The sequence below is a fragment of the Oncorhynchus mykiss genome, chromosome 23 (genome assembly GCF_013265735.2).
Source record: "Oncorhynchus mykiss isolate Arlee chromosome 23, USDA_OmykA_1.1, whole genome shotgun sequence".
NCBI lineage: Eukaryota > Metazoa > Chordata > Actinopteri > Salmoniformes > Salmonidae > Oncorhynchus > Oncorhynchus mykiss.
This window is the reverse complement of record NC_048587.1, coordinates 40,769,233-40,781,964: the sequence shown is the minus strand read 5'-3', so window position 1 is coordinate 40,781,964 and position 12,732 is coordinate 40,769,233. Positions and strand designations below refer to the sequence as shown.

The 12,732-nt window shown below is 41.2% G+C and overlaps 1 protein-coding gene across 2 annotated transcripts in view; it reads right to left on the bottom strand.

Annotated features, from left to right (window-relative positions):
- Positions 1–12,732, bottom strand: part of ankfn1 (ankyrin repeat and fibronectin type III domain containing 1) — a 225,981-nt gene that overhangs the window by 176,057 nt on the left and 37,192 nt on the right. For both annotated transcript variants that reach the window (XM_021581040.2, XM_036960459.1), the window contains one exon: positions 3,208–3,479. In XM_021581040.2, the coding sequence (XP_021436715.2) occupies positions 3,208–3,479 (272 nt within the window). The remainder of the gene's footprint in view (positions 1–3,207; positions 3,480–12,732) is intronic.

The window sequence follows — 12,732 nt, the reverse complement described above, 5'->3', positions numbered from 1 at the left end:
AGAGAAAATGCAGTAGAATGTTTGGCTAAAACAAAGAATGAACATGCTTAGAGGGCTTGGAAGTGATCAGGCCTACTTATTACCTAAACATCAATGGTGGCAAAAACAAAGATCTCTCAAGGACATCATTCTGTCAACTAGAGTTTCAATGTTACATCAGAGACGCTGGGACTTTCTTCCCACACACATTAGAGCTGTTTCCTAATCAGCCACACAGTCAGTCAGGGAAAACTTTGGGCCATGGTAATGTCAGAGGAGGATATTAGATCTGGCTATGATACAGTTGCTTAGCGACTGCTTCACACCGTTTCAGACTGACGTATGACTCTATATGTAATGCGATTCAATACTGTGATTTTATTAAGATTCCATGGTCCAAACATATTGCTCACCATATGTCTGCTGTAGAGGGACAAGAGAGAGCCATGAGAAAATGAGTTTGCTGAAAACAAATTGGCTCCTTATTTAAAAAGAAGACAGAGAACAATAAATTAAGGAAAAACACTGGAGTTTTGGTGTTGGTAGAGCAAACTAAAGCAAAAATATTATTGTGATACTGTCAAAACGATACGACAGTATTTATTGTCAAAAATAATATTCAGATATGTAACTGCATCGATCTTTCCCCCATCATTAGGATTATTGTGGTATGTCAATACTGTAGCTGGTGATCAGTTTGAAAACCCAGCACCGAGCTTCTGCTTCACGGCAACAAAATACCCATCATTGCACCAAAGCGATACATTGCTCTGTATAGCTCTTGCTCCATTAATCTTTCCTCGATTCCTCCCATTCTCTCTCCTCTCCTCCTTCTCAAAACTGAAGAAAGTCAGAGTGGAAGGACTTTGGACCTTCTAATCAAATACAATTGAGAAGGAAGCAAAGATAGAGGACGCAATGAGGTCCCTTCCATAACCCCTCATCTTGAAGTGGAGAGACAATTCATCAACTCTTGGAGGACAATGGAAGAAAAAATTTAAAAAACGTATTTATTGCTCAAAGTTTCGGCTTTTCGCCACCTTCAGAGTTTTTTCTACAACTGCCATTGTCCTCCAAGAGTTGCTGAATCTCCTTTTTACTTCAGGTTGCTCCTCAATTCATGCACTTTGGTTGGAGAGTTACACCAGTGTTCCCTTCCCATAACCACTCATCTTCACAGGGTCAGAAGGGGTCAACTAAAGAATACCTCCTCTAACCCCTCATCTTTAGGTCCTGTTGCCAACCAGGAGAAAATCAAGGCCTTTCTCACTGCAATAAAGGTCAAGCTGTTTGAAAACCCACCACAGAGCAACTGCACAGCAACCAAAAACACTTCATTGTGCCAAACCACATTACTCTGTATGGCTCCTTCACAAGTTATCTTTACTCGATTCCTCCCATCCACTCTCCTTGCCTCCTTTTCAAAACCCATTGTAGAAGAAGGTAAAAGAGTGAAAGACCCTTGAGTGAAGGGCCCTTGGACCTTCTACTCCAAACTATGATTGAGAAGGAAGCGAGGAGAGAGGATGCAATGAATCACAGAAAGACAACTTGTGAAAGAATACTTTTCAATCTATTAATAAACATAATCTCCATGCAGAACACAGGAAACCAGAACCAGTCTCAGTCATTAATGTAGCATAACGTCAACCTACATCCCTGTTCACCGACTGACCTTTTAACCCCCTTGGGTTGCTTTTCAAAATATTTTCAATACTTCTGTGTACCCCATGTCCCTCCAATACATATGTATTTTGAGGAGGGCCCTCAAGACATTCCTAAATTCTGACTACACAACATACTCAGTGGCCTACCAAACCCTACAGATAAAACTGTTGCAGCAGAGACCTGAAATGTGCCGAGTACAAGCGAATTCTCCAGCTGGCTGCCACCTACAAGGGATCAGCGACCGGGAGTAAGGACAAATCAGGGCAGGCAACTACGGGTGGTAAGATGTAACACTGGATTCCAATACCATCATTAGTTAGGTTTTTAAACAGACACTAAATATAGTTTTTGTTCATGTGTTTCTCTCTTAATCATGTGTAAATTGTGTAAATGAAACCCATCTACTCTAATTTGGGTAAATGTCTTCCAGTGCCTCATCAGAGGAAGGTTAGGAGGCAGGTCTGTTCTGTGCTGTGCCAAGCCCAGACTGACTGAATGACTCATAGCAGTGTGGGAAGGCTACAGAATGTACTACTCAGGAAACAGTCATAACTAACATTTGAGGAGGTTTAGGTGAGGTTTTCAAGAGAAGTGTTCTGTACCGTGTTATATAAAAACACTTACCCTAGAGGTATCTAAGTAATGCAGAAGAGGCATGGCATATTGTTTGATTGGCAGACGCCAAAAGGAATGGAGACACTCTACAGACATTATACAATAGACTTGCATACGCCCTTACTCTCTCTTTCTCTCTGACAGACACACACTTACCCTGCTGCACAAAAAGTCTAAAACATGCACATATCATGCCCTTGGGGCTTTATTGAGCATCAAAGTTTTCACATCCGAGATCTCAGAACTGTTTTGTAGTGAATTCTTATTTCATAACCCATACAGGTCCTCGTCTTAAAGGTACGTAAAGTGCAGAGTATCAAAATCCTGTGTATTTGTAAATCCGTTTTATTAGGGTGCAATCTTATGGCTCTGAAATATCAATCTGGATATGGGACTTCTGAATTAGACATGTTCAGTTTTTATGAAAACTGTAGCTATTTGAATACACACATGATAGAATAACACTATTTTACCAAGATAGTGTTTGATGATGTGTTCTGACTCTAAGATCACCAGACAAATTACTGTCACAACTGAACAACGACATGACATCATTTACTTTCAGATTTCTGACAGTGTTGTTTTTTTCTTTCTTGCGTGACATTATTGCTGGCTAGATTAACCTAGACCATACTTCGAGGGAGATGGCAGAGACATGTGTTCCGAATGGTCCGTTTGTATTTGCTCAGGCTTGTGACTGGCTTGCAGATAGAACCTTATAGAGGCAAAATCAAATGGGTTTCTGCAGAGAGAACTTTCTCAAATCTAACTTCATAGACATACGAAGAACCATCTAAAAATTATGTATATATGACTAACTCGTTTATGACAAAAATGTCAGATAGAACCTTATAGTCCCATGGTCTCAAAACTCTCTCTTAGTCACACAACCACCACGACACACACACACATTTACATTACATTTCTGCACAGTCCTGTACTCACATGTATGTTCCTGAGTTTCTTCTTGCCTCTCTCCAGCTTGCTGAGGAGTCTGTGCTGCTGCTGCTCTCTGGGCGCTGACTGCATCAGACGGTCGTCAACGGATACAGTCTTCCTCAGAGCCGCCCGCTCACCCGCTGTCTCTCCCTCACCCGCTGCTGTTGCCGTCTCACCCAGGGGGAGGCTTCTCACACCCGGGGCCGGTGCTGGGGTTGGGGCCTGGGCTGATGATATGGGAGATGGCTCTGTTCTGTCAAAGTCCCGCTGCACTGAGCCTGGACAACAGAAACCAGAGATGCACCACTGATAACCTACACCAGCATAGACAAAAGGATAGTATACAATGCCACACACACAAGCACACACACACACACACATGCATACGCGCAAACACACATGCATACGCCCGCACACACACACATTCAGAAAGCAATGGCACACAAAATCTAAAATATATAGAGATCAATAGACAATTAGAGAGAAAGAGAAAAGGAGAGAACTGAAGAAATACAAGTGGACATATTGTGTGGGAGTGAATTGCTCCTTTGGCACCGTCTTAGATAGAACACCAGGATTAATAGTCTCACATTGTCTGCAAACAAACAAAACTTAACTGGTCTCTGGTCACCTCAAAGATATGTGCAATCACAAGCAAACACCTCAAACACACACAAACATATACACAAACACACACACACATTTAATCTGCTGTCTTCCTCTCTTCCCAGCTGTCAGGTGAGGCGGTTTCATCTTTCTCTCTGCTCAGTGTGTCTGTCTGCTGTTGTGTGTGTGTGTGTGAGTGTATGTGTGACACAAACAAGCACGCACACATATACACAGGAACAATATCAATTGCATACTCCTTGCGTCCTCTCTCCTTGTCTCCTCCTCAAAACCCATTGGATGAGAATGTCAGAGGTCCCTCCCCTCTGACCTTCTCCTCAAATATGGTTTGAGGAGGCGGCGAGATGAGAGGAGTATGCAATTGAGATCATCCCATACAAGCTCAAACACACAGCAGACACTAGCACACTTTTAAGCTGGTGTAGACTTCATTCCAGACTAATAGAAAAGTAATTATACTTCAGACATTATGAAGAGATGTCACACACGCACAAATCTGCTGGAGGTTTCATGTTTCACTCTGCTCAACGCGTTTGTCTGTCGGCTGTTGTGAGTATGTTTATGTGATAAACATACAGATACGGTTGTGTGTGTATGTATGTGTGCATGCAAGCGTGTGTCTTTGTGTGTGTCTGTGTGCATGCGAATGTGGGTGTGTCTGCGTGCACGTGAGCGTGTGTGTGTGTGTCTGCAGTAGAATGTATCAGGCTCGTCTCATGGGCTACATCAACACCTGAGAGCAGCTCTGTACTGGCAGAATGACAGAAGCCCTAACCAGCCCATTAAATCTGCATGAAGGCCTCATTCAGCCTATACACAACCCTTTTATTATTAGAACTACCATTCAATGCCAATATTAGCTCAGACTTAAGGATATCCCACATAGGTCTGGCCAATATGTACAAAATATCATATCACAGTATTTTTCTCATTTTTGAACGTAGGACGGTATTTGGCGTTTCTGAATAATAAAACTTCTAAATATGCTTTATTGGTAGTTCATGGCAACAAATGAAAATCAAAGCGGTTGTAGTGGGCTTTCTCCATTCTGATTGCTTTATTCTGTTCAACCAAACTTCAACCCAAAATATTAGGAGCACAAAACTGACAGTGAACTAGTCCTATTTGTAGAACATTACGTAGGAATCAAAATATTTTATTTTGTAGCCTCAAACTCCGGGACTCGAGCAATGGTTCCATTTGCATGGTTATTTGTTCACTTCAAGCATTCAATTGCAGCATTTTCAAACATTTCTTAATTTCCTGCACTAATTTGTTATTGTTTACCCACTGTCACACTTCTTTTGTCTTTGTATGCCTCTATTTTGTAAAAATAATTGTACAAAATATATTTTATTAGAATAATTATCCTCTGACTGTTTATTTTTCGGGTTCAATTGCAGATCTTACATTCGCTACTAGGAGTAGTCGGCCGATTTCCAGGGGTCTATTTGGTAAGCTTGCCCTCCCGAAGTTGTTGACTGTCATCCTAGAAAATGTCCAGCTGCAGATTATGCACGCTGAGGCTGTCTGTTCTGCAAACCTCAAAGTGCATGTGTATCAGATGGTACAGTATGTGTGCACATTTGTTGGTCGCCTGAGTCAGTAGCTTTGTTCCTGGGCATCAGCATACTACGCACATACCAGTCGGTGCACTAGCTCTGGCCCAGGCCGTTATGTTAACCACTGTTGCTTGTGCAGCTAGCAAAGATTTTTATAAGTAAACCAAGATAGACCACAGCCTGTCGTTTCCAATGGGAACAAATTAGTCATAATGGGCAGAACAAGCAAGGAGGTGGGCAGAGCCAAGCACAAGCTAGCGATATCCTATTTGCCTGTTATGGCATGCATCTGCATATTTCTGTTCCCTATATTTCCGTTGGGGAATGCCTACTCTGTGAAGTGCGCGTGTGCAATAACTCAATTCGCAATTCTTCTAAACAGTGCAATTACTTACAACTTTGGCAAATGGGCACAGTCTACTAAACTTAGTCCACTCTGCTCAAAACAGATTCTAGTTTTGGGAACAGAAACTGTATTGAGATCAAAAGTTTAATCGATGAGAAAATTTGCTATCATATTTGGTAGTGCGTGGGAACGCTAAGCGGATACTTCACATTTATACATCCGGTGAAATATCAGTCTCATTGTTCTATCTGTGTAGCTATTACAGCACATTTACGCTAGCTAGCTAGTACCCAAGCTAGTGCACATTAGCTATCTAGCAGCCTGGTAGCCACTAGCTAACTTGTACACACTAGCTGCAGTACACAATAGCTGAAGTACACACTAGCTGTAGTACACACTAGCTGTAGTACACACTAGCTGAAGTACACACTAGCTGTAGTACACACTAGCTGTAGTACACACTAGCTAGCTAGTACACACTAGCTGTAGTACACACTAGCTGAAGTACACACTAGCTGTAGTACACACTAGCTGTAGTACACACTAGCTGTAGTACACACTAGCTGTAGTACACACTAGCTGAAGTACACACTAGCTGTAGTACACACTAGCTGAAGTACACACTAGCTGAAGTACACACGAGCTGTAGTACACACTAGCTAGGACCTAGCTTCAAATTCTAAATGTCATTTCAACACCAGTGCTGTTGGTGGTGGTAAGGCACCATTTGACCTGTCTGAGCTTTTATGTCTCACAGTGTCTGTATCCTGAGAATGTATCTGCTGGGTCAGTACTCAGCTGTTAGCAACTTCTTATTGGCGATAAAAATGGATTGATTGCTATAATTGTTTTAGTCATTTGTGAATTACTTAATGTTAAAAAATGTATTAAACATGAAAATACCAAGGTCAAGTAAAAACCCAAAGCAGAGCTTGAATGAATACCGATATCTTTTTTTAATGGTTTACCGCCCAGCCCTAATCCCACAGACACTCGGTTCATTACAATATAGTGGATATTACACATAATAATTCATATTTTATAGTAGTAAGATACAAAATAAAAATAAAACCCTATACAATTCCTATTCTTAAATATACTTTGCTTAACTTTAAAATGGACACTTAACACCCAGTATAGTCACACTATTTGGATAGTCTGGATTTTCATTTTTTAAATCAACAAAATATTTGTTGATAAGCAACTGCTTGCTAACGTTACGGTTAGGTCTAGAATTAGGGTTAGGGTATGGGTCATGGTTAGGGTAAGGGTTCCGTTTAGGGTTAGGATAAGGGTTAAGGTTAGGGTTAGGGTTAGTAGGGTAGGTGGAAATGTCACTGATAATCTACAGATGGACTATCCAAATAAAGTATCATCTGGCACTTGCAACGCCAGGGTTGTGAGATCAATTCCCGGGGGACCAGTACGAAAATGTATGCATTCACTCACGTAAATCGCTCTGGATAATAGTGTCTGCTAAATTAGTAAAATGTAATGTAAACTCATTGTATATACTCAAGTGACTATCATGTGCTTTATACTAAAGTACAATAGAGGCTGTGAGAACTATAGTTAAAAGCAGTGGGTGGCGATGACACCCTGCAGGTGATCGCTGACAGATTGCGGCCAACATCTGCTTTTAGTCGTTAGTCTTTGAGGTGTGTTTTTTCCTATATACAGTGGAGCAAAAACGTACACAGCTCAAAAAAATAAAGGGAACACTTAAACAACACAATGTAACTCCAAGTCAATCACACTGATTGACAATAAATTTCACATGCTGTTGTGAAAATGGAATAGACAACAGGTGGAAATTATAGGCAATTAGCAAGACACCCCCAATAAAGGAGTGGTTCTGCAGGTGGTGACCACAGACCACTTCTCAGTTCCTATGCTTCCTGGCTGATGTTTTGGTCACTTTTGAATGCTGGCGGTGCTTTCACTCTAGTGGTAGCATGAGACGGAGTCTACAACCCACACAAGTGGCTCAGGTAGTGCAGCTTATCCAGGATGGCACATCAATGCGAGCTGTGGCAAGAAGGTTTGCTGTGTCTGTCAGCGTAGTGTGCAGAGAATGGAGGCGCGACCAGGAGACAGCCCAGTACAACAGGAGACGTGGAGGAGGCCGTAGGAGGGCAACAACCTAGCAGCAGGACCGCTACCTCCGCCTTTGTGCAAGGAGGAGCAGGAGGAGCACTGCCAGATCCCTGCAAAATGACCTCCAGCAGGCCACAAATGTGCATGTGTCTGCTCAAACGGTCAGAAACAGACTCCATGAGGGTGGTATGAGGGGCCGAAAGTCCACAGGTGGGGGTTGTGCTTACAGCCCAACACCGTGCAGGACATTTAGCATTTGCCAGAGAACACCAAGATTGGCAAATTCGCCACTGGCACCCTGTGCTCATCACAGATGAAAGCAGGTTCACACTGAGTACATGTCACAGACGTGGCAGTCTGGAGACGCCGTGGAGAAAGTTCTGCTGCCTGCAACATCCTCCAGCATGACCGGTTTGGCGGTGGGTCAGTCATGTGGGGTGGCATTTTCTTTGGGGGGACGCACAGCGCTCCATGTGCTTGCCAGAGGTAGCCTGACTGCCATTAGGTACCGAGATGAGATCCTCAGACCCCTTGTGAGACCATATGCTGGTGCGGTTGGCCCTGGGTTCCTCCTAATGCAAGACAATGCTAGACCTCATGTGGCTGGAATGTGTCAGCAGTTCCTGCAAGAGGAAGGCATTGATGCTATGGACTGGCCCGGCCGTTCCCCAGACCAGAATGCAATTGAGCACATCTGGGACATCATGTCTCGCTCCATACACCGACGCCATGTTGCACCACAGACTGTCCAGGAGTTGGCGGATGCTTTAGTCCAGCTCTGGGAGGAGATCCCTCAGGAGACCATCCACCACCTCATCAGGAGCATGCCCAGGCGTTGTAAGGAGGTCATACAGGCACGTGGAGGCCACACACACTACTGAGCCTAATTTTGACTTGTTTTAAGGACATTACATCAAAGTTGGATCAGCCTGTAGTGTGTGACTCCAAATCCAGACCTACATGGGTTGATCAATTTGATTTCCATTGATAATTTGTGTGATTTTGTTGTCAGCATATTCAACTATGTAAAGAAAAAAGTATTTAATTAGAATATTTAATTCATTCAGATCTAGGATGTGTTATTTTAGTGTTCCCTTTATTTTTTTGAGCAGTGTATTTAGTCAGCCACCAATTGTGCAAGTTCTCCCACTTAAAAAGATGAGGGAGGCCTGTAATTTTCATGATAGGTACACTTCAACTATGACAGACAAAATTATTTAAAAAATCCAGAAAATCATTCACAAGATTTTTAATTTTACCTAATATATAGGAAGAGGTCATCATTTAATGGAGTCTGCAAAGGAAGAAACCACATGGAAAAAGTGGTAGGCAAGTTAGATCCAAAAAACAGATTTTCAAATGAATTTATTGTGTTAGAGGTATCATTAAGCTTGTATCTAAACCAAAGTAGATAATTTTAAGATAATTCTATACAGCAGTTGGGGTCTCTATAATCTTCAATATGAGGTCCAAACCTAGCATGGAAGTGCATCCTTGTAGCTGTGTGTGATAAAATATGCAAAATGTTTGCCTTGGGGTAAACTGAGCCAATGGCTATGGGGTACGTTGAGCCAATGGTTGAGCCAAAGGCAAGTTGAGCAAATTAAAGTGTTTTCTTCCCATACGTAATGCAAGGTGTTAAGCCTGTATTAAAATGTGCTTAAAATTATGATATTACAAAAAAGTGGAGTGTGATTGTGTTGAATTGTGTTTGAGAAATAGAGATAGAGAATGTTTTAAAAAGATAATGCCACCAGCTCATTCAGTACAGAAATGTGCAGGCGGCTTAATTTACCCTGTCACGTGGCTCAACTTAACAGAGACCACTTTTTTTGGACAAGCTATGTTTTCAAAACTGTAATGTTTACATGAATTCTGATTATTTCCAGGGATACACAACATCCTGAAATGTATGTAGATAATGTATCTTTGTTAGAAATAATACTATATTTCCCTTGACTGAGTGATGCTGATTGTAGAAAAATGGCTCAACTTACCCCGCTCTCCCCTAGTTAGCCAGTTAACGTTGATGAACAACCAGAAATAACTATTGATTGTTTTGTTCATTAAGAAAGCTAAACTTGTTGAGTCAATAAGGCCATTTCAAGCTTATCTTTCAAAAAAATAAAAGGCTATTTTAGAACATTTATGCAAGGTAGCTGGCTAACTCATTGATCCTGCTTTGAAGTATAGCCCTCAGGCTCAGGGTTGGTGGCTCATCATAAAGTGTATGAAATATAGGATTCCGTCACCGCCATGGTGACCCATACTGCTCACCACATGCTGTGACCTGGGGATAATTAAAGGGAGTGATCCTACTGTGAGTAGCCATTTAGATGTCCAGGTGACATTCTTATTTACAATGACAGCCTAGGAACAGTGGGTTAACTGCCTTGTTCAGGGGCAGAACAACAGACCTTGGCAGCTCGGCGATTCGATCTAGCAACATTTTGGTTACTGGCCCAGCACTCTAATATACATTTTGCAGGACAAAATCTCTTGAGATGCACCATCTTGTTTTCAAGTGTCCAAAAAAAAAGAATACTTAGTAACAAGAATAATATTTTAACTACTGTCTAATAATAATAACAACAACAACAACAAAAAAATAATTAAAAAACGTAAATTAACATTAAAAAAGTTATTGGAAACTACTAATAGGCCGAAAACTAATAAAGACTACAGCTACAACTACTAATACAACTTAGAAAAATAAGTATCCATACAGTGCCTTCAGAAAGTATTCATACTTCTTGACTTATTCCACATTTTGTTATTTTGCAATCTGAATTCAAAGATATTAAATATGTATTTTTTCTCACCCACCAACACACAATTCCCCATAATGACAAAGTGAAAACGTGTTTTTAGAAATTTTTGCTAATTTATTGAAAATGAAATACAGAAATATCTCATTTATATTCAGTACCGGTCAAGAGTTTGGATACACCTACTCATTCCAGGGCTCATGAAGTAGTCACCTGGAATGCATTTCAATTAACAGGTGTGCCTTCTAAAAGTTAATTTGTGGAATTTCTTTCCAACTTAATGTGTTTGAGCCAATCAGTTGTGTTGTGACAAGGTAGGGGTGGTATCGAGAAGATAGTCCTATTTGCTAAAAGACCAAGTCCATATTATGGCCAAGTCCATATGAAAAACAGCTCAAATAAGCAAAAAGAAACGACAGTCCATCATTACTTTAAGACATGAAGGTCAGTCAATTCCCAAAATTTCAAGAACTTTGAAGGTTTCTTCAAGTGCAGTTGCAAAAACCATCAAGTGCTATGATGAAACTGGCTCTCATGAGTACCGCCACAGGAAAGGAAGACCCAGAGTTACCTCTGCTGCAGAGGATAAGTTCATTGGAGCTACCAGCCTTAGAAATTGCAGCTCAAATAAATGCTTCACAGAGTTCAAGTAACGGACACATCTCAACATCAACTGTTCAGAGGAGACCGTGTGAACAGGCTTTCAAGGTCGAATTGCTGCAAAGAAACCACTACTAAAGAACACTAATAATAAGAAGAGACTTGCTTGGGCCAACAAACATGGGCAATGGACATTAGACGGGTGGAAATCTGTCTGTCCTTTGATCTGATGAGTTCAAATTTGACATTTTTGGTTCCAACCAAAAATCTTTATGAGATGCAAAGTAGGTGAACGGATGATCTCTGTATGTGTGGTTTCCACCGTGAAGCATGGAGGAGGTGGTGTGATGGTGCTTTGCTGGTGACACTGTCAGTGATTTATTTAGAATTCAAGGCACACTTAACCAGCATGGCTACCACAGCATTCTGAGGCAATACGCCATCCCATCTGGTTTGCGCTTAGTGGGACTATCATTTGTTTGTCAACAGGACAATGATCCAAAACACACCTCCAGGTTGTGTAAGGGCTATTTGACCAAGGAGAGTGATGGGAGTGCTGTATCAGATGACCTGGCCTCCACAATCATCTGACCTCAACCCAATTGAGATGGTTTGGGATGAGTTGGAACACAGAGTGAAGGAAAAGCAGCCAACAAGGGCTCAGCATATGTGGGAACTCCTTCAAGACTGTCGGAAAAGCATTCCTCATGAAGCTAGTTGAGAGAATGCCAAGAGTGTGCAAAGCTGTCATCAAGGCAAATGGTGGCTACTTTGAAGAATCTCAAATATAAAATATATTTTGATTTGTTTAACACTTTTTTTGGTTACTACATGATTCCATATGTGTTATTTCATAGTTGTGAGGTCTTCACTATTATTCTAAAATGTAGAAAATAGTACAAATAAAGAAAACCATTGAGTGGGTGTGTCCAAACTTTTGACTGGTACTGTATTATTCTTACCCCTTTACTATGAAACTCCAAGCTGAAATCAGGTGCATCCAATAGCACCTGTGGCTAGGCCTGTAGCGGCCACAAAATTTAGTCAGCCAGTGATTGTCAAGCAAATAACTGTCAATCTCACGGTAATTTACCGTTAATTAACAAACACATTCAGCATCTCTTGGCTTTCACACATAGACTACAAGCCACTGATACAGACATCTACATTTGAAAAAGTCAAATAAATCCATGTATTATAGCCTACACCTTCACAATAAATCCATTATTTATTTTAGACAGGTCTAAAGAAGCATGGTATGAAGAAAATGTCGTCTATTTCAGAAGAACAGAATAGCATACTCTGAGTTTTCCTTATGTTAGGTCCTAATGCGGCTATGCCAAATGGTTGTGGGCTACACTAGCTCATTTAGCAGACAAGATTTGCTTAGAATTCCGTGGCATTATTGAAGTCCAAATGATCCAAATGATCTGAGGGAGTGCGCACATGCGGATATTCTGTGTTGAGCGGTTAACAAAGAAATAGGTCCTCCTATATGCTTAATTTAGAGTTATTGATGTAACTTGTTGTT